We start from the raw sequence: 23150 nt of genomic DNA, 5'->3' as shown, positions 1-23150 counted from the left end.
AATGACATTTTATCTTCTCACCTGCTCCCAGCAGAAGACTTGATCAGATGGAAAATTCAAAGTTGGATATTCAGCTAATATGAGGAAAAGTGCTTGGTGGGTCAGAGTGGTGTGCTGGGGTGTGCAAGAGCAGCCCCCCCTCCTTGTGTCCCACCCTCCATGAAGTCCTCTCTGCTTGTTGGTGTGTTTGGGCTGTGGCCATCACTAGTTCTCTCTGTTTGCTTTTTGGGCAACCAGGACAACCCAAAGTGCAACTTCATGCTGGTTTTTTCCTTCTGAAATGATTTCAAAAGGGTTTGTTTTTTGAATACAGTGCAAAAAAAACGTTCATTTGAAAGAAGTAAGCTATAAATTTGCTTTTGTAAAACCGACTGGAGAGAGAAATTTTCTGTCAACCCCAGACATACAATTTTAGGGTAATAGTTGAAAGTCAATAGTGACTGAATTTGCATGTCTGTATCACAGTACTAGCCTAGACTTACAACTCTGTTGTTGAATATACATATTTAAATTTCATGTGTATGATCAGTATGTCTTGTTTTTAAAGAAAAAGCTTTAAAATAGCAATAATATTCTGAAGTTTATTTTCTAAGATGCATGCACATCCATAATGGATTAGCAGCATGTTTTAACAAACCATTTATTTGCTTTGGGAGTGACAGAGAGAAGCTGTTTCAAACAGGATCTCTCATCACCGTCTATCTCTAGTCACCTCCTACTGAACTTAAGGTTGAACACTGGGGGTCACAAGGGAAAGAAAACAATAATTAAAAGGAAAAAGTTGATTGAGCTGGGTTCTTTTTCTCCTTCAATATGAGCAGCATGTAAGAAGCTGGCCGAGTACTCTACTGTATATCATTAGTTCAAACATTTCTGACTTGATTTAACTTTAATAGTGACTTTTTAAGTTACATTTCTGTTTTTTGTGGAGAACAGCTTAAGTAGTAAAGGCAGTGAAAGTTCTCATTAGAAGGTCTTGTTTCTATAAATCTTAATCTTGGAATTCTGTTAGATTACAATTGGACTGTTTCTAAGAAATCACTCCACCTCCCAAAAAGTTGTCATGAGTTCTTTTATTAAAGCTCAAAAAATTATTCTTAGACTAACAGAGGTGGGGAGTAAGGCAGGAGTGTTTACAGAGCTCACTTCTAAATTGACTATGATAAGTGGCAATGCAATGTATTATGATTAGAAGTTTCTGGGAGACTCTTTAGGAAGGTTAACTGCAAGGCAGCTCTCAAAAGAAAGCATTTATCTTAGTGGTCATCCTTCAGTGTTTTATACTACTGAGATTTTTTGTGGGTGGTTAGAACCATTTTTTTGTGTTTTATTAGCTGTATCTTGAATACCTCCTACAAGCTGAATGACAGTTTAGGGTTATTAAATCTGTTCTTAGTACATTTTTTTATCCTTATTTAATCTTGACTAAATATATGCTAGTGAGCAACCCTTTTTTTCCAAGTTGTTGCCCTTATTTGTTAAAGAAATTATTCCATTTGACATTTGTTTAGGCTGAAGTTTGATAAAATACTGTATACAATATACTTTTTCAGTTTGGCATTCAGCAGAGACTTTCATGGATTTATTTCTTCTTGCATTATCTTATCTTTCCTTCTAGTATGCTAAGACTTCCTTTTTATATTAAGTAATTTTTTTTCACTCTAGGACAGATGCTTTCACAAATGCATACTCTGGGTCTGTGTTACTAGAGATCCATAAGATTGGGGGTTTTAGGTGTTAGGTAATGTTTACAATTGAGTTGCTTTGGTATCATCTGCTTGCTTTAATCCTATGTATGGTCATTTTCTTTAATTCAGGTTGTTCTTTAATGCTACTTCCAGTGACTTTACTAAAAGATTTATATTACTTTATGCTTTTTGTTTGCTTACAAGCCATCTTTATTATCTGATTAGTAGTTGATCAATCCTCTAAGGAAAGGCATCTCAGTATTTCACAATCACTGAGGAATGGCCTATGCAGGTTAAAGTCAGTCTTACCTGCAATAGTTATAATGGAAATTTTCACAGGAACCTGTATTGTTCTTTCTTACAGTCGAGGTAGAAACTTAAATGAGTTGCTGGTAAAGTTGTGTCTTGCAGTAAGATCAGCTATAGCCAGGTCATTTCTAACATGTTTGCCTAAATTGTTCAAACAGACTTCCACTGTCAGTGACTATCTTTCCTCAGCCATTTTTTGCAGTACCCAGTTGCTGTTCATACTTAGCCTGCCACTCTCATTACACCTGGACCAGACATTAGGAGGAAAAAAGCATAGCTTTCTTCTGCAACTTATGGACATTACTTCTGGTTGTGTGCCATGAATATAGAAAAAAAAGTTCTATTTCAATTTGAAACAGCATTTTATGTTCTCCTTATCATGTTGTCACTTATGAACTATTTATTGTAGTTTTTCCCAAAGTTTTCTTGTCAGTCATTTCCCTATCTGCTTCGTTCCACAGTTTTCATGGAGTACTGAATGCAGAGTTTCACCCAAGATCTTCTGTGTAGATCAAATGACTTCTGCCTTGCAATCTATTTTTGTTTATACTTAGTATATTTGCCTTATTCACAACAGATCCTTAATATGGGGTTTCTCCTTAGTTTTCTAGACAGTGTCTTTGGTTTGCAAAGATATTTTTATTTCTGTCTTCCTGGCATTGAAAAATCCTCCCATTCTCAAGCCTCATTGAAATGTAATGGTTAGATTTTCTAGTCCATCACTCATGTAGTTAATGAAAACATTACACTGACTGGAATCCTGAGTGATTTTGTGTAGAATACAACTTGTGTAAATAAATTAATTTCTGCCATTAGGAAGGGAGTGTTTCTTTCATTTGTTCCTTTGTATTTTAGTATGAAGTGACATTAAGTACAGTAAGATATTTGTTCAGATTTTCTTGGTGCTTTGTAGTGGAAGCATCAGGACCTTAAGCCCAGATCCTGCAGCTGTGAGTGTGCTCATTAAGACTGTTGAATTCACTGTCTCTGTATTAGGAGACTTGCATGAGGTAATAGCTTGCTGTGGAGTAGAATTTAGTTGGTCTTTACCAGGGGGAGAAGTTTCATTTCATCAGTTTTGCTTTTCCAGGGAAAAGGTCTCCCTCTCTTTCCAATGAGCAACCTATTATAATGGAGGATATATAAGTTGGGAATCATAGGAATCACTTTATGTAGTTCAAAGGAAAATGTACAGAATAATTATCAGTGTGGAGCGAATTGTGTTAGGTTCAATATGTATTTTTTAATGTAAGTGTACAATTAGAGTGATTTTTTTCTTTTGGTGTCAAAAGTACTACCCTGTTATTTGTATAACAGATTAGTTTGCCAAAAAAGAGAGGCAAAACTACTAATAGCAAAAGGGATTACTCTTTCTAAATATTACTGTTAAAGAATGTCATTTAATCCACTGCTCTAATAAATTATTTTAAAATGTATTTTATTGCCATAATTTATTAAACAATAAGGAGACATTTTGGCTGCAAATAATGATAACATCTCTATAGAACTGTATTTGGATAGTAATTTTTTTCCTGACACAGTAGATAATTTGGAATTATAAATTATGCTTACACTCTTAAGCATGTTAGCTGGAGACCATGTTGGACTGTATGTTGTTCTTGGTGCCACTTCAGGTCTTGATTTTCAAAAATTCTTGCACTGAAACACATTATTAGTTTCATTTTCTAGCAGGAAAGTGGAAGTGTATTACTTACCTGAGAGATTTAGAGGAAAACCTTGCCACTGGTTTACATTTTGAATGAAGTTTACTTCATGTTTGTGAGAAAATCATTATTGTCAGCTGCTATTCTATCATCTTAACCATATTCCTAGTGACCAGATAATTGAATGCTTCCTGCAAAAGTAGTGATGTTTATTTTTAGCATAGTCCCTGGATAGCTAAACTAAATTGCTTCTGTTCAAGGTTTCGTTCTTCCATGGAAAACTTGAAGGATGATGACAGGGTAGCAGAACAATGGGGTAAGATGTGGGTGAACTCAGGTGCAATGTAATAACTGGGATATGATAATGTAGAGCTCCTGGTCTGTCTGGAGAGGCAGCTTCATGAAGGCTTGGATCTCTTCACTCGCAATGCCTTACTGGCATGGGAAAGGCATTTTTCAACCTGTCTTCTAGGGACTTAGTGGAGGCTGGATGGTAGGCCATGCAGAAGTAAATGACAACACTTCAGTTTCCTTAGGTGCTCTGTCACATCTTTCTTTGTATTTTGAAAATTGGTAATAAAAACATTTGGGTTTCTCTGTCTTCCCTCTGCACAGAAGTAGTTTAATAAAGATATAAGCAACCAGCATGTATTGTTTGGTAGCATACACAGACCTGCTTTGCTGAACTCTTGTTAACCCAGCTGCCTGGTTAAGTGCCACTGGATTATATATTTGAGTTACTCCTGTTCAGATGATACATGATAATAGACACAGATAATGTGCCGCCATGTAGCAGGAGTGTGTCTGTGCAGACAGGTGCCAGCTTGCTGTGCCCACACTGCATGGGCTGTGTGAGCCAGTTCCAGTTGGAAGTCATCAGCACAGTGGGTGGCACTATGCCCAAGCTAAAACACATTGTCTCAGCTAAATGAGGCTTCACAGCTTCTGAACTGAAGCTGACTCACATCTGGGTGGCTTCAGGAGTGCTGGCAGTGGCAGTTTGCGTTTGGTGTCCTCATCACTCCACATGGCTGTGGAAGGACTTCAGTAGAAATCCCCATCCCTGTATTCTTGCACAGTTGTCTTTCAACCTTCATAGCTTTAGGTCTCTCAGCTCCACTTAAATTAACTATAAAGGTAAGATTAAAAAAATATATTGACAATAATTTTGTGGGGGCCAGTTCAAACCTGTATGTGCTGTGGGTTTGATTCCAGTCTTAGGGCATCTCTGTGGAGCACTTGTGGTGTCCCATGACAGCAGCTATTTCACATGACTACAAACCATTATTTCCTGGAAGCATTTAATATGACTCATTATTTCCTGGAATTCAGTCTTTGGTTGCATGTTTTCCCAAGATAGGAAAATCCCCATCAGCTGAGAAAATGCATGCTAGGGTCTGCAAAATGCTGTGGATTTGGGGCTGTGGAATGCAGAGTGGCAATTTTTCAAGGCACGTTGGTTGGCTCTCCTGTCCCATGGAAGGTTTCCCCTCATCTGCCACTTTAAAATAAGGTTAGAGAATGTTGCGCAGTTGAACAGTTATGACCACAAGAGTGTGTGATCATTTTGGCTGGCAATACAAAAAACTATGGATGCAAGTGAATACTATTATCAGATGTTGAAATAATACCAAATAATTCAGTAGTTCTGTTTCTTCTTACTCACTAGTCAGGTTTGTGCCTATTTTGAGGCAGAGGAGAAGTAAACCTCAGAGAAAAAGTAAAATATCAGTATAGATTCATGACGTTTTCAAGTTAAGTTAAACCTTTTATTATGATTTTTACTTCTACGGCTCTAATATGTGTTACTCGTGATTAAATAACTATGTATCATTAAAGCCTCACAGATGTCTAGTTTTTACTGTGAAATTTGCTATTAAAGAGCAGACATATTATACTGGGTCTGACTGGTATGGAGTTCACTTACATAATTTAAGAGTGAATCTGAATATATTCTAAAACCTTGGAATTTCTGAGATGTATCTTTACCTATTTTCGTTGTGAGATGGGTTTCTCATGGTTAAATCAGTGTGTATATTCACATATTAAAAAGTATTTCTTTGCAATTGTTATTATGGTATAAATAGATTTACACTTTGCTGTTTACCAGAGGAACCTATTTTGGGGCTCTGAGCAGTGTGGGGTGGTGAAAGGTGTCCATGCGCAAGGCAGGGGGTTGGAATAAGATAATCTTTGAAGTTCCTTCCAACACTAACCATTCTATGATTCTTTGATAAATTGCTTGCTTTCTGCAAGGTGAGAAAAATTAAACACAGTAGCAAATCAGTTTTTGTCTTTTTCAGTGCATTAATAATTTACAATTTTAATGAAAATATTATGGAACTGATATTATATTTGAGCACCACACAGGAAAAACCACAAGTCTCTTAGAAACTATTATGCAGCATTTTATGCATTATTATGAGATTTACAGAAAAACAATATACCTCTATCTCATTTCAAATTAGCATTATCCATATGCAACCCTCTGGGTTTTTTTGTAATGTTTAATACTAGTTGTTTAAAATAATTCATACCTGTAATTTAAATTAAGTCTGATGGAGTCTTGTGGCATTCCCTTTTAAACACCATTTAACTGTGATTAGAATGAAGAGGACAAAATAACGAATGAGACTGTTTAAGTGTATGAATAAAATGCAGCTGTTTATCTAAAATTGATCCATGTCGCATAACTTGGAGTGAAATAAATGGGTTGTTTTTCTTTGACTCCATCAGAAATATTGTCCTATAAATATTTACATTAATATATTAGAAACTTTGAAATAGAAATGAAATAGCTTTCTTGACATTTTTGCTGGCAAGAAAAGGACTATGTGAATTCCAAACTTTTAGCTCACCTTGACTGTATGGAGTTCATAAGCCATATTCTTACATTTATTAGCAGTTGGAGCTGAAGGTTAATTTATGATTCATTTATCCATGTTTATTTTTTAATGATTGATCTTATATAGTTCTGAAAAAAGGCATAGGCCATAACATATTCTACTCTAAAAGCTATTAGGTAGTATATGCTTTTTCTTGGCTGATAAGTCATAGTCTTGAATGCATTTCAGAAGGCGAATATATTTCTTTTATTTATGAAATTAAAGGACAGATTATGGCCTTGTCAACATGAGCACTTTAGAGTATAAGATACTGCAAGATCTGTGCTTCCAACTGCATGTTGTAAAAATTGCCCGTGTCATCTGTCCTCACAAACTATTTATGGTGTTGCCCTGCTAGTCTATGTAATCCTATATGTTTCTGAGTAATGTAAGGTTCTATTTGCCTTATGGAGATTGGGGGGTCAAGATTGCATTAGCAATTAGATCAAGAAACTTATTTGCTAGATGTTACATTTTACTTATAGAAACATACTTTTTGTTGACACAACGAATAATTATAAATCCATAGGAAATCATTTAGGTAAATATGAGGAAGATTTCCAGAGATTTCTGCACTGAGGTTTCTAGGGCACAAAATTAACAGGATAATATAAAAATTTGTTTTATCTGTAACATTTTGATTTTTGTTGTTCAGTCTCTATGATCTGAATAAATTACAACAGGTTTCTGTAAGATATTCTAGAGTTCGGGAAAGTGAATTTAAGAAAATATCAAAGATTTTTTACAAGTAAGAAATTTCACAGAAATGTTGTTAGATAATCATATGCTTTTGAAGTAAATAATGAAAAATCTATAAAGAGAACTTTTTTGGATATTGCTTATTTCATTATTTGCTTGGACTTGACAGTGTTTGCTATTTAGGGTGCCCAGAATGGAGGTGATTGTTCTCTTAGTGTTTGAAAGAAATATCTCACATAAGGAGATATAGTAGTATATGTTCTGTTTTAATGAAAATGTAACAATTTTAATTTTATTTTATTTTATCAGACAGGAAGCTTTGCTTGCTGCAATTAGTGAAAAAGATGCAAATATTGCCTTGCTTGAGCTGTCTGCTTCAAAGAAAAAGAAGACTCAAGATGAAGTAATGGCTCTTAAACGAGAGAAGGACAGATTAGTACATCAGTTAAAACAGCAGGTGGGGAGACATTAATTTTTGTACTTTCATGGCAACAGAAAATTGGCATTATTTTCATTTGCACTATTTTATTCTGAGCTTATGTTGGAAGTGTTCAAGCCAGGTCTGACATGTGACAGCAGTTACCAAAGGTAGGAGGTGTTCAATGTAAGTGTTTATTGCTTTTCTGTAGCTGTTAAGTATTTGGCTGCACGTTTTCTGGGCTCATATTATATGCAGCCAATACATTTTCTATTTTCCCTCCTCATGTAGTTTCCAACCTTCTTAATTGTGTGAGAGAGGAGAGCAAATGCTTTTTCCTCTGTTGACTCTTTTTAACCTCCTTCTGTTCAGTTATTTGCTTATCTGTTGTAAAATAGTTCTGTTTTCAGAAGGTTTCAGGCATTCTGAGGGGTTATCTGGAAATCACGATTATCCTTAACATAAATTCTCAAATGAGTAAAAATCACCCTGTCTTCAACACCACAAGTCATTTGAAGTTTGAATTAAAACCCACATTGGTAAAAGAGCTCTAGAAATAGACACCATGGCAAGCAAATTTATATTGTGCTTTATTAATGAGGAAAATAACCATACTAGACACAGTACACATGTACCAAACACAGTATATAGGTTCTTCTCTGTCTAGTTAAAATGTTTAAAACTGTGCATACTGTGCAGTGGCTACTCCTTCTGAGTTTTAAGAGGTCCATAGTCATAGCCAGAAGAGGTACTGTAGGCAAGGGAGTAAAGGCTGTTCAGATAACGTGGGTACTGAAGACCTGTGCTGTGGGTCATGGATGTTGTTAGACACCTTTTCTCTTTCAGAATAGGTGAAAAAGGTGAGAAAGATTTTTTCAGACCGTGCCTGCAGGTGTTGTATGTAATGTTTTCCTTTGTGGGACATTACAGAGTTCTGTAGTTGCTACTTGAGGAGGAGAAGGAGAATGCAATCAGCAAAATCATTCAGGTGTCCTCAGGCTGTCACAGTAACTGCTCTGCTGTCAGACATTGTGCCACCCTGCAAAGGAACATGCTGTGTTAATAATGGTTGGGATGTATTGCATAGTCAGTGTGGGGATTCTCTTCTGAATTGTGCATTTCATGCTGTACAACTCCAAGCACTCAATAACAGAAACATAAGGGAAACCCTTGCTGCTCTGTGAAATTACCAGTAGCTCTGACATCACGTGTCTAATCATTATAGTTTTTTTCCCACAGGTCTATAAACATAGAAAACAGCCCCATAGTATGAACTTATCATCCAATCCTGATGCTGAATTCAGCTCAGATATTCCAGCCAAGTACCTGTGTTCCAGCCCTGATGCAGTCATGTCTCAGGTCAGTCAGCTGGCCAGGAGACATTTCACCCAAAATTAGTATGCTAAATAGGCAGACATCTTCAGGCTTTTTAACACTTCACCTTGTGCAGCACCAGAGCAGATGAGGTTAAGTTCCAAATAATTTTAGGGATTTTTGTTTTGGTTTGCTTTGGAAAAGACAAGGCAATAATTTTCTTTTTTTTAGATATCTTCTTTTTTTCACCTTCATTTTATGTTACTGAAGAGTCAATGAATATAGCACTTCGCCATGTTCCATGATACCTGTCATGGATATTTAAAAAATGTTCATCAGAGACTTGGGCAATTGTTTTGTTGTTGGTTTTGATTTTGTTTGGTTTTTTTACCTTTAAAGTACTGCTCAAAAGTGTTCAAAACATAACTTTCTTGAGACAGAGTTAAGGAAGAGCAGAAGAGGATTGCTAGAGAGGTATTGTTTTGGATAACTTCAGATAGAGTTGTAACCAAATACTTCAAATACCTCCATTATTTATAGTGATAAAGATCTTCAGTAAAGCTATTTAACTAGATTAAATTGATGCCAAAATAATCTCCCTGTTATCTCAGACACCACAAAAAAGGGACACCAGGAACAGGAATGTCGTTTAACAAGGTCACCACTTTATTACAGTTACGAATTATCTGATAATAGAGGTTGTAGACATCACTCATACTTCTTTAATCCCTTTGGGAAGAACCACTGTCAACCCCCAAAGCTTTCACATGTGCATCCAACACAAAGGCTTGTTAGTGCAATTCTTCCTTGTTAAGACTGTGCCAGACCAAGAGGGGAAGTGACAGATTCCACACTGTGTGGTATATCTGCCCAGTTCCTCAGTTTTTTTTGAGATATGCTGTCTCAGTCTATTTCTGATTCACTAGAGCTTCAGTGAATGTTCAGCTGAAGTATCAATTATTTTTTCTTTTGGTCTTATTTGTTCCATCCTCCATTTCCACAGCTGTTATGCTGCTGAATGAACATCCAAATGTTTGCAAATTCATTTACTTCCTACTCAGGTCTGACTCACATGAGGTCACTGTAAGCATCAAAAGCCTCCTCCATATTTAAAGAGCTCAAGCACAGCATGTAGTAGGTGTCTTAAAGGTTTGGGAGGTCAGTTCTGTTACACTCAGTGAAGGAACACAAAGTATTGAGGTTTTTCCCAGAACTTGTTGTTCCTGGGGTAAGGGTGGGAGAAGAGACTCTGTCACTGTCCTGTCCTGTGTCGTACACTTGGCTGAGACCAATGGTTGCATGCAAATATGGAGCTGCTTCTGCTACTGCCTTGTGAAACTCTATGGCTCTGACAGACCCTGAGCCATCATGGTGCATTCTGTGTTTCACCTGGAAGCTTCATGGCTGTCCCAAAGCTGCCTTAGGGTTGCTTCAGAAGTATCTTAACATTGTGCCACAGGCCATGAGTATGAAAATTCCATGAAAGGAAGAAAAATACCAAGAGCTTTTCAACATCTGTGAGTAACAGGCTATTTTCTAATCAGGGCCCATTCTGGCAAAGATAAAACAAATACAGTGCACTGCCTGCTTAGGCATGAATATTCATCTTAGTGTATCCATGGCATAAACTTGATGTTATTTCATGTCTTTTATTTTTCATGTATGTATGTATGTATGGCTGGGCTTTGCAAACAAAGATTTGGGAAGGGCTCTCCCCACACAGGTGTGTCCTTCGAGCCTGTGCAGGGGATTTTTAGGTGAGGTCTTACAATAGTACAATGAGTTCTTACTCAGTTTGGAGGCCAAGTATGTAATTCCCAAGGGTGTTCTCTCTCCTGTCCCCCAACTCAAAAATACACCTTTATCCTTTTCTTTTTAATTAATCAAATTCTTTTGGTCATAAAATGTCTGTGCTTTTCACATTGACAAATGTACTGATTTCTATTGCTCAACAGTGCCTGCAGACTGACAAAAGGCATCCTAATAGTAATCCAAACTGAAATAGAATTAAACTAGAAATAGAATGTATTCAAAAAAGAAAACTTAAAAAACATCTCAATTGAAAAATCCAGGCTTTTTTCTTTTTTTCTTTTTATATATAGTTCATGACTTAAAGAATGCTGCTAGCACCAAATATGCAATTGAATGCCCCTGTCCAATTTTTCTGTTTTAATTTTCTGGCCTTTGGAAATGTCAAAGACATTGTGAACCACTATCAAGGCATTGATTTTGAAGTAATTTGTTACAATTTTTCACACTGCAAAACAAAAAGAGGCATCTTAAAGATATGAATATAATGCTTTTGTAAGGAAATGAGAACTTCTGTGATATATTTTAAATAAAGCTACAGATAGGAGTGAGTTGAACCATCTTTTACGGATGTGGCTGTGTGAGTTTAAGTAAAAGTTCTGTTATTTCTAAGCTGAAGGAAAAGAATTGTTTTTATCTCAAGTTCTGGCTTACTTTTGCAGGTTTTTCACATATTTTGATAACCTAGGAAAATTATTTTTATCACGGTGTATCCAACTAACACTAGTAGTATTAATACTGACCTCTGTGTTGCAAACACATTCCCATAAGAAGCAAAAATATGTAATTGTAATGATTTAAATGCAACTTAGCAGCTGCAATCTGTCAGTTAAATATTTATTGTTTAGTGCTTTGAATAAATGGGAAGCATAGTAATGCACTTCCAGTAAAACAATCACTGGAATTGCTTTGATTCATACACCAAATGCTGTATTTTGAGAGCCATAGAACTTTGTAGTAGGCTTTTTAAAAGCGTTCAGAAATACAGTATTAAACAAAATCACCATGTGGGCTTGGCTGAGTGAGTGATTACATAATGTATATAATCACCCTGGCCAAGATTCCTTTTGCGAATTCTGAGACACCTATTTTTAGACAGATTTGTATAGTGATGCAATCCTTCATGAGATAATTAGCTGAAAGTCCATTTTTAGAACATCTCAAGAGATTTTGGTAAGTGCAGAAGACAATGCTATGTTACTGATTCATCCTGAACTTGGATACTGCGAGAAAATTTCCCAGTTGTCTCTTTTCGCTTTTAGGATACAGAGCCAAAAATGTAGTGGAGTTGGCCAAAATGCAAGGTCATCTAACTTCTTGAGAGCATTTTATTTTTCTTCTCAAAACATGAAATTAGAAACTTTTCCAGTGATTTCAGGACTGCAGGTGTACAGAATGCTCTGGCCAGAGTCAAAGCTGATGTTTGGCAGCCTTTTCCAGTCTGTTTGTTCCCTGCTCTATATTTCATCACATGAACATATTGCTAGTGAAACAAAAAGGGTCAGAAACAATCAAGGAATTCAAAAAATGTGTGTAAGCTCAGTTTCTCAAACTAGCAGCTCACAATATTTTCTCCTGTGTGCAACACACAGAACTATTCTTCATTAATTACCATGTTAATATTTTCAGCAGCAAAGAAATAAAAAGGCATTGAAGGCAGTCTTGCATTAGATACACTGTTCTAGTTAGGTACATCAGAAATAGTGCTACTGTGATATTGTGGTGGGGATAGTGAACCTTTAAGAATAGCAAAATACCCCAAGCTGTATTTTCCCTGGTAGATTAATTCAGCTGTATGGCACTGTGTATTTTATGACGCTGAAAGTGTTTATATTACTGTATGAGAAAAATAACATGGCAAGAAGTTGTTGTGATTGTGATTATTCTGGCAGTCCAAAACATTGTTCTACAGCACTGTGAATTAATTAATTGCATTTAAGCTCTCTATATGTTCAACAAGGGTGGGAACAAAAAAGTCTTGCAGTGCTTTCTTACAGTGTCTGTAGTCATTACCATCTGTAGCACCTGGGATCAGTGGCACTGTCCTTTTTTTTTTTTGCTGGTTCCTAATCACTATTGCTTCAGTTTCCGATGTTGTTAAACCAAGTTAATATTTCTGATTGCCTTGAATTTTACAGATGGCTGTACTATAGAAGCACATTATTATTATTATTGTAATTGCCATTGTTGTTACTATTATTGTTGTTGTTTTTATTATTTACACATACCTACTTCAGAAAGATTTATTGTAGGGTTGAATCTAAGTATTACTGCACAGGAAATAGAATCCATTGTGCGAATTCATTCACTTGGGTACTTCAGACACAATTGACCACTGCGCTGATTTTTTTCCTCTTTTGTTTATACTGTTTACTGTCACTCATAATACTGGTCTTGCTCAAGCTTTAAGTACCTAACTTTGAACAAAGAGTAATCTGAGACCCTTAAGTTTGAGTTTTATTTTTGTTGTGCTGCACAGGTTCCTTTGTTTATTTTGGACAGGTAAGAATAGATGTTATAATAAGTTCATCTCTTGAAGTCTCATATGAGGATAATCAGTCTGGTAATGTTTTTCTTTAAAAGTTCTCAGAAATTGTTACTCTTTGATTTTAAATGTGGCTGTTCAAAACCCATTTACATCAATATAGGCTGCCCATGCATTCAATGGCCTTACTATTCTAAACATCCCTTTAGTTTATGCTTTTCTATTAATTAGAAATATAAAAATATTGAAGTATATAATACATATATAATTAGCATTATTTCTGCTTGTCTTAGTGTTGAGGTTTATTCTCTTAATTTTTAACCTGAGCTTTGAATCTGGTTTTTTTTTTTAATATGAGTCATTACAGTCATTACAATTGAATTACATCTTAGTTTTGCCAAGTACAAGCAGCTTAAATACAAACCCAGTGCAGACAGACCTCTGTAGGGGTGGAAGTGCAGAATGCCACTTCTGCCTATGGCTCAGTGCAGCAGGCTCCCTAGGGCCCAAGGCAGGAAAGAGAATGTGTGTGTGCAGTCAATAGTCTTTGCCTGAGCAAACTATTGGTTCAAAAGACATATTCTGCATTGAAAAAATGCTGAAAATGTTGGCAGTGCTCACGTAACACTTTTTCCATATTCTCGGTAAGATTTGACAATGTATATTGTAAAAGTCAAAGGACTCAAGTCATAACTGGATATGGCATCACTTTTTCCTCCTTATGCGCTCAGGAATCCAAATTCTTTTGAATGGTCTTTTTACACAAACATTTCCCAATGAGAGGGGATTTTTTTGCCTTGTAGCCTATAGCAGTCAGCCCCTGAAGGCAACACAGGCTTGATACATAAATCCTTTCCTGCTTTAAAATCTGTGCCCGTTTGAAAAAAATCCAAACAGAGAACATTCCTGAAGAATCTACATCTGAGCTTAAGTATGGCCATGGCTCATGGCAGCCTTTTTCACCGCCCATCCCAGATCCTCTCAATAGCTACATGGTCATAATGCCCTTTGTTCAGACAAATGGTTTAACTCCAGTGAGACTGAAAATCTTAAATGGAAAAAGTAGGTAATACAGATATCAAATAATATATAAACACTGGAACTTTTGTAATTTTGCATCTGGCTTGCTCAGTAGGTGAAAATGGGTATTGAGTATCTCAAATAAGAGTTGTGAATATCTCCATTATAACGATCTGAACTCCCCAAAAGGATTTTTTTTCTCTGTAAGTCATTTTGGTAACAAATCCATAAGTTCTACTACAGAATACACCAGATATTAAGGCTAAATATAGCTTAACACTTGATCTCATATATAGTGCTAAGTAGCTAGCTTTAAAAAAAAAATATTGTAAATACTTGGTGTCAAGTTTTTCTGCCGCTATAATGGTGGATAAAACTTGTAATTTCTACAATCTAGCATAAAAAAGAAATTAGTTATAGGTAAAGTGTGTGTATAAAGCATATCAAGACAGTGGTGTGTTGGTATCTCCATTTCAGTCTGTATTCCAAAATAGCATCTATGTGGTCAAATTTACCTTTTAGTTATCAATTTTTATCACATCCAATGGAAAAAATGTAGTAATTGCAACCTAAGGTATATTTTGTTTATGATACAAATGATAGACCTGGGCTTGGTACTGAAATTGCAAAAATTACAGCTGAAATTAACTATTCAGACATTAAAGATACTGAAAACCAGCAAGTTCTGCTAACCAGAGATTTGCCATTTCAAAGGTCTTATTTAGCTACTGAAGCATCTGATTCATGTCTGGTTTTAAATAATTATTATGGGGAAGTATCTTTTTAATGAGTTGTTTCCTGTTGTAAAAAGGGAAAAAGAGAACCTTACTTCTTCCGTTGCTTGTCTGCCTTTAGTAGGACCTGGCCTGAGATGTCCTCGGGCAGCTGCTGTTTCCGAGCTTTAATTATGCTTTTTAACCCACTTCTTTGTGTCTATGTTCTTACATACTTCTATGTAATTACCAAGTTTACTAGTAGAACTCAGACAAATACCTTTAGCATGACTTTAACCTCTCCATTACTGAGTATGCTGCATTATTACAAGATATTTCCTGCCCTTCAAGCCATACTTTTAGTTCACAGACCTTTAAGACTTCAAAAACACACATTGCACATTGTAAATGCAGAAAATGCAGCTAAAAAGTCAGATGGACTGTGTTCAAATCAACATAACTTTGTTTAATCACAAGTGTCAGGAAAGTTGAAGTTTGGCCTTAGTACTTTAGATAAGTGTCTGCTTGGCACTTGGAGCTGCTGCCTGTGTCCCTCAGCCGAGTGTCCAATATCCCAGCTGGTGTTTGTGAGACTCTTGGCCTTCAGCTGGTGAAGAGGGAGACTTACTGTGAGCTTTGACTTCCTACAGGGTGAGTCGGGCACATTTTGTAGTCTTTCAAAGTAGCAGGTGTAATGCTTGTTCATATCAGTTAAATAGTACTCTAATTAAAAAAGAGCAGAAATATCTGTAAAGCTTCTATGCTCACATTCAACACTGAATTATTAGCTCCAAGTCTTTAAAAGATCTACACTGAAAGCTGCTTTGTACTACTGTATCTAATTTGACAAGCAGTTGATTCTTTTATTTCAGCTGGGAGAAATGTTGGATTTAATGAAACCTTGGAAAATACTCAGTACCATTTCAGAATCCCTATTCTCTGTCCTGTGACGGTAGACAGAGACTGAAGGTCAAGTGTTCTGATTACATCCATGCTACAGATGATAAGAATTGTAAGATTTTAATGTAAAAATATCGTGTGAATTGTTTAGTATATAACTAAATATAGAAGTGAAAATAAAAATGTATATACCCTCTTAGCATAAAAACTTGACTATGTTCCTTACATCATATGGAACAGTCTTATCATTAATGAAGTAAAAAATAAAAATGTTAAATGTGGCATAGCCAAACTGTTCTGCAGTAGGTTATCATGCACACTTGCAGCCTGCATGCATCCTGTCTCTCACACTTTCCAACACAAGTCAGACACTGGAACAGGAAAAGAAAAACATGCTTATTAGTCCATTTAGAATTTTAGCAGGGAAAAATTTGTGTTCTTCAATGTGGGCAGGAAACCAAGCATGTTAAAATGTAGTTAAGAGTAAGAATATAAGAACAGATTACATTGCAGGGATGTTATAAAAAGAAAATGCATAATTAAAGCACTCATAAAACATAACTCTACCCCATAGTGATGCATTCCAACACCCATACGGTTATGATTATGAGAGTTATTTAGCATTTGGAGTTTCCTGCTTAGTTATCATACTGTGATGTTTTCAGTTACTGATGAGTCCTTGCAAACTTAGAGTCTTCATAACTTCTTTTTTTTTTCTATTGGAATTTTGTTGGTGTCTAAAACCTCACTGCATAAACAACCAAAAAGCCTGAACCGAATATTATTGTGTGTTTCTAAGCATTGAAGACAAAAATATAATTTACTTTGGAAATCGTTAGCATGACATTGTTAGTATTATGCTGTTAGAAGTGACCTGAATAATTAGGATAAAGTAATGCAATCTCTGGAATAATACTCTGAAGTATATTGAAGTCCACTTCTTCCATGCAGCTCTAATATTGGGAAAAGATCCTTCAAAGCAATAACTGATTAACAGATCTTTTGGCTTGTGGAAAAATGACACTTCTGTCAAAATCATACTTGGTGGATCTGTTTTAACAATTTGTCTCATTCAATCATGTGGATTGAAAAGTGTGCTGCTATTAAAAAGAGAGCAGTCTCCAAGTTTGGCTTTTTAACAGTGATAGCCTTGGAATATTTCCTTCTGCTTCAGCTAGATAGGTTGTGAACTGGTGCCCCAAAATCCCAGAGCAGTCTCCAAGTTTGGCTTTTTAACAGTGATAGCCTTGGAATATTTCCTTCTGCTTCAGCTAGATAGGTTGTGAACTGGTGCCCCAAAATCCCGAAGTATATCAAGAAGTTTGAACTGAAATTTTGTGAAGGAATCTCCCTTAAACCACTTTTCTAGATGGCAAAATAATCTCACTATTTGGCTTATTGTCAAATCACTTATGCAGGGTGCATAAGCTTGAGATGCTGAAAGCAAACCTGAACCAAAGAACTGTGAAGTTGAACATGATTTTATAAAGGCCCCAAGGTTGCAACTTGAACTTGGCTTTTATGATCTCAGAAAAATATTTAATAATTACCCAACAACAGAAGTGAAATAAAGGAAAACTTGTTGAAGAGTGTTTTTACTTAAAAAAAATAGATAGCTTTATGAAGTTCTAGAAATACAGGCTTTACATGGCATTTCATTTTCAATGTAGCTTGTGATGAGTTCTTTGGTATTAAAAGTCACCAAGAGGGTTACTCGGAAGCACAGAATTCTGTGTTGCCTTCTGAAATGCCTTTTGTATCTCTTTTTCAAGACCATCTTCCTCTGCTACACAAGCATGATAGTCTGCACTGTGGAATTGTTTGTATTTTTTAATGAACAAATGCCTTTTTTTTCCATAAAGTCATTGTTTTTTTGCAAACTGTTACTGTTCTTTAAGAGATTGTGAGTGACAAAACACAATCTTGAACTTGAGGGATGGTTGAGATCAAGTACAGCATTTCTTGTCCTACACTTAATTAACTGTAAGTTATCAAATAACAAATCCACTGTAAGTTGTATTCTGTGGCAGTTAGCAATTTTTGAGTTGTGCAGCAACAGAAATTATAAGAAATTCTTCCCTTGCCTTCAGATGATAACAGTTTTCAAAAAATGTGCAAAAATATTGCTATAACATTAAAAATTACCTTATTTGGAGAGAGTAAGTACAGAGCTGGCTTAATTAGCAAACATTTTGTTAACTCTCAGTTAATGGAATTCAGGCCTGAAGCACTGGATTTGTATTGGAAAACCAATTGCACTTGCACATGTTTTCATTAAATCCTGGTTAATGCCAGTAAATTTATGCAACTTCTGGATAAACTTGGTCAACTACATAGTCTAAAACACACACTTTTTTAGATAATTGCCTTTTTATGTTTTCTAAAATATTGTCTTAGGAGAAATAAGCTCAGATAAAATAATTTATTACTAAAAATCATGAAAACTAGAACTGCATGCCTGCCACATGAGTTCTCAGAGTGTTTTGTGGAAATACTCAAATGCTTACTCTCAGGCAGTGAGATTGCAAGAAACAGAGTTTCTGTGTGGTTGAAGACACAAGGCCATTGCAGAATCAAAGCTAGAATGTGGGTCTCTAGATTTTAAATTCTATGCTTTAACAATGACACCACAGGATTGCTCCAGGATAGCTTGCAGGCCTTATATCTGCCTCTTTCTCATATTATATAGGGAAAAATCCCATCCTATTGAAAGTGAATATTCTAGAAATATTTCAAATTCCATTTAGTGAAGAGAGATTGAGAAGAAAATCCAAAGGAAAGTAATAGCTATTGAATTGTATTACACCTATATCCCAGAGCAACAAATCTTACTATTTTTCCTCATTTGAACCTCATTCATGAGAGTTTCATTGTTAACTTGATCCAGATGACAGATCAAAGCATAGTTCCCTATTGCCACCTTGCTAAAATATTTTTTAAAAGACAGTTTTAATATTATAGTTTTACAGTTACAGATTGCTGTTAAGCTATTTAGTCTGTTACCAGTCAATCAAAGACTTTCATTTCGCTTCAGTATATCCTTACTTAAACTCAACAGAATTTTAGGAGGACAAGAAATATATGTCAGTTTTCTTACAGTGCCGGATCATAAATTCTTTGGTAAGTGGGTTAAAAATTCAGTTACGCATACCATTCATGACCTTGACAGCTTAGCAAATAGTGATATTGAATGATCAAAGACAACTGTTTCAAGCCCTAAGGGTTAATATACCTGTGCACCTAGATTTAAGCTGCTTTTAATGCCTTGATCGTTCCTTTATTTCAAAATGGAGGTAGTATTTATTGAATGTAGTCAATAAATTTGAAGCAGAAAAATCTGAGGACGTTGTTTAGGCTTGAACTAATAAGGCCATACATGGTCTGTAGAAGATGCAGTTAATTAATTGTTGCATTTTACAAGTTAACATGTTTTTCTAGTATAACTTCAAATTAAAACCTGCCCCATCTCAAGTGTGGGCCTGATGTTCACCAGGCTTTTTCAAAAAGATCTGTTGGTATGATAATGTTGTCAGAACTATAACAATGTAAATTTTGTGAAATTCCAGTTTCAGGTTTGAGAGGAAAATGTGGATAAAAGTTTGACCTATGCAATATAACTGTTTCAGATGAGGAGTGCCTTGTGCAGGGTAACACATGATTCACAGCAGATATGGCACAGTTTAAATTGTGTACAATCCTCACTCTAATTTTCATTAATTGTGTATGTTAAGGTCCAAGTTTCCTGACCCTCCAGGAAAATCATACTGAATAATCTGTTGTGGTCTCAAAAGTAATATAAGAAAAGATCTTGGATGTTCTTGAACAGGAACTTTTCAGGGGTGCTGGAGATGCAGGACAGGATGGCATTGCCAAGTCAGCAGGTGCTGTTTGCCCCCACAGACAGTGCTGCAGCAGCCCCTGACTGTGCTGACATGGGACCAGCCCACAGGGCTTTCTATCTGTCTGACACACACCCCCTTCCTGTGTGGCTGGGCATGTGCCTGGATGTAGGACTAGGGCTGTGAAGCCCTGGAGTTCTGAACAAATTCCAACGTGGTTAATTAATTTCTTCCACAAATAAAAGTATGGTTGGCATTTCAAAACCTGCTAAAGATTCCAAGTTAGCAAGGTGAGCAAAGAGAAGTAACGTTACAGATTTTTGTTTAGAAGGATGTGAAAAGGATTGCATTGCTCCTCAGAATGGCTTTACTTTTGTTCTTCCTACAGAAATCTCCATATTCATCCTCCTCAAAAGTCCTGCTTTTAAGCATTTGAAATCATACCATGTTTATACTTCTTAAGTCAAAGCCAAGTGTGCCTGGCAAATACAATTCAGTGGGAACTATCATTGTGAAGAGCTAACAGATAAAACAAAAAACCTTTTAAAATAATATTTTGTGAAATATTTAACATCATTTAAAGAAATTATTGGCAATCACAATTCCTGTAAAAGTTTGGATGGTTTGATTGTCACTTGGGTGGAAAAGTTGTCATTTCATATTTCTCATATATTTTGCTTCCAGAACAGGCACCCCAAAGGAGGGCTACCAGAGCATTAACATTTCTTTGTGCACATTTTACTGCAATCTGGCATCCAAAAGGAAGAAACATTAGAAGTAGTTTATTTATATTTCGGCACCAAATTAGAAAGATGACATCATTCATTTACAGTTCTTATTCCTTGACACTCCTAATCCCCAACACCTCATTACAGAGGACACTTTTAGGATTGCATATATCATCTTGTTTAACTTTTGCATTCTTTTATGGAATACAGTTGAAAGGTAGGAAATTTAAGGCTGTTCATTGATAAGAAAATAAACTAATAAAATGTTAGGAGCTTCCCTAAAGAGGCAGGATATTACAGTGTTTACAGTAAGTGGCTTATTATTTGTCTATTAATTCTCCATCTTTTCCACTCTTTTGTTCAAAAGGCCTTCCTTTTTGAATGTAAAGACAAGCAAAGCAACTGTGATGATTCAGACTGAGATGGTCTTTTTAGCAAAATTGATAGAAAGTCATAGTAATGTGTCAAGCTCCATAATCACTTATTTCTCTAAGTGCCTGTGTGTCTATCAGTTAGTTTTCACATTCATTTTACTTTTGGTTTAGCAGGGTGATTCTGATGTACAATTAAAATCAGTAAGCCAAAGTAGAACTTTTCGCATACTATTCCTGATTGTTGTATAAAGCTTAACTGTAAATATTTGAAGTGCTCCTAATATTCATTTCAGTGAGATTTAATTTCTAAGACATAATATTAGACTGGAAAAAATAGAAAACTGTTCTAAATAAATTTAGAAAAGCTGAATGTCTTTCAGACTTCAAACACATCCTTGATCATTTACTTTTCTGACTTCTTTGTGATATGAAAGCTGAAGCAGAGGATGTATTCATATCCTTTATTTTTCTGTTTCTGTTTCCTTTCCTTTGTGAGCCAGCAGTCTGGACTTCTATTCTTAGATGCTTGCAGCTCAAAAGAAAGAGGCAAGATCTTCCTAAAACTCTAAGTCCTGTTAGAGCACTATCTTCCAACTTGTAATAGAATTGTCTTACTTTGCATCTTAAACAGACACAAAACAGAATGAAACTGATGGCAGATAACTATGATGATGACCATCACCACTACCACCACCATCACCACCACCACCACCATCGATCTCCTGGGAGGCCACAACACTCCAACCACAGACCCTCTCCAGATCAGGTAAGTTACATTGTTTTTCACCCTCAGTTTTGTAATTCTGTTATTTTGCTATTTCAAGATAAAATAAATTTTACCAAGAATTAATAATCAAGTTATGTGTTCTTTGAACTCAAACAAATAGCTCTGGTGTTTATTTACATCCCTGAAATGGTTTAAAATCTTGGCTTTTTGTCCTGTGCTTTTATTTCTCTGGAGCAGGAAAAACAGTCTACAGTAACAAGTAACTCATTTTCAAATGGGGAACCCTGAGGAAAAATTAAACATTGCTTTTATGTAAAAAGTCATTGTTTGATACTAAAATAGGTTATAAGTTCATAATGTCTGGGCAGAAGTAAAAGAGAAAAACATTGATGAAGTTATAATGGGAATGCATGATAGACTGCTTAATTGGGAATAGGGAGCAAAGAAGGAAATGGCACTATTTATAGGATGAGTTGTGTTAAAGGCAGGAATTGGTAAGTATGAGAACTCAATTTCTTGGATATCAACTAAGAAAAGCAAAAAAAAAAAAAAGAAAGAACAAAACAGAAAAAAACCAGAAAATGGAATCAAAAAACCCCAACAACATAACACAGAATCCTTCAAATTCTTGGAACATATTAAGAACAACTTTTTCTGTCAGAAAGGGGAGAAGAGTATTAAGGGCTTTCTGACTTGGTTTAGTTCTGTTTCTCATTAACAGACATAAGTTGCCTGAGTTTGTAAAAGAAGGAACAATTGTCTGTAACTGTCTGTGAATTAAAGAAAGTTTTAACTTTATGCAAGGAATAAAATGAAAAGAAGACAGAATGAAGATGAGAAGTGAAAAAACAGGTTACAACCACTGCAGTGGTACTGAAACCCAGGCACCACTTTCAACTATTTCAAGAAACTTGAACATGTGAAAAGTATCTGAGGCACAAGGCAATGTAAGAGAACTCACATTTAGTCAAGAAGATGCTTTTAAATGCATGGTAATAGGTTAATCAGGGAAGAGAATAGGTAAGAAGCATAGTGAAAGTCTGTATGAGGACATCTTTAAGAACATTAAGACATTATATTAATGATGGAAATGGGTACATGATTAAAGATAGTGCACACAAAATACTAGCTATTTTACTAGTATTTACTAGTGCTCTGTTTTACTCTGAATTATTTATGATTATACTGATCAATCTCATGTAGCATATGGGAGATCCTTGGAGCCTCGAGTGAGGCAAAGCTGTTCTCCTCTTTACAAATAAAATGTGTGGGTATTTATGAATAAACTTATTTTAACCCCTTGAAAGTTATGGAGCAAATTATTATTATTAATCAAATCTATAGAAAGCCAGTAGACTTTTTATTGTTCATTTTCAGTAGCTTGATGTCTGTATCAGACTGTATGACCTTATCTGTCTCAGGGGATATCAGACCACTTTATATTTGCTTTGTTCCTTATCCTGTTTTCATCATCATCAACTGGTGGTTTCTATCCTAGGCCAGATAAACTATTTTTTACCTTACATTCTTGAAGATAAGAGGTCATTTATCACTACTCACTTTATTCTTGCACTTTTT

The 23150-nt window shown here is 35.7% G+C and overlaps 1 protein-coding gene across 9 annotated transcripts in view; it reads left to right on the top strand.

Moving 5' to 3' along the window:
- ERC2 (ELKS/RAB6-interacting/CAST family member 2) overlaps positions 1-23150 on the top strand; it is a 418320-nt gene that overhangs the window by 270282 nt on the left and 124888 nt on the right. For 8 of the 9 annotated variants that reach the window (XR_011697331.1, XR_011697333.1, XR_011697332.1 and 5 more), the window contains 2 exons: positions 7555-7702; positions 21477-21611. Coding sequence is in view for 2 of the 9 variants with exons in the window: in XM_071550773.1 (XP_071406874.1) it covers positions 7555-7702; positions 21477-21611 (283 nt within the window). In the remaining 7 variants the exon portion in view is untranslated. Of the gene's footprint in view, positions 1-7554; positions 7703-21476; positions 21612-23150 lie in introns of those variants that run through there. The other variant, XM_071550774.1, reaches the window with a different exon arrangement.

The sequence above is a fragment of the Pithys albifrons genome, chromosome 3 (assembly GCF_047495875.1).
Source record: "Pithys albifrons albifrons isolate INPA30051 chromosome 3, PitAlb_v1, whole genome shotgun sequence".
NCBI lineage: Eukaryota > Metazoa > Chordata > Aves > Passeriformes > Thamnophilidae > Pithys > Pithys albifrons.
The sequence above is the reverse complement of the archived record's forward strand: the minus strand, read 5'-3'. Positions and strand labels throughout refer to the sequence as shown.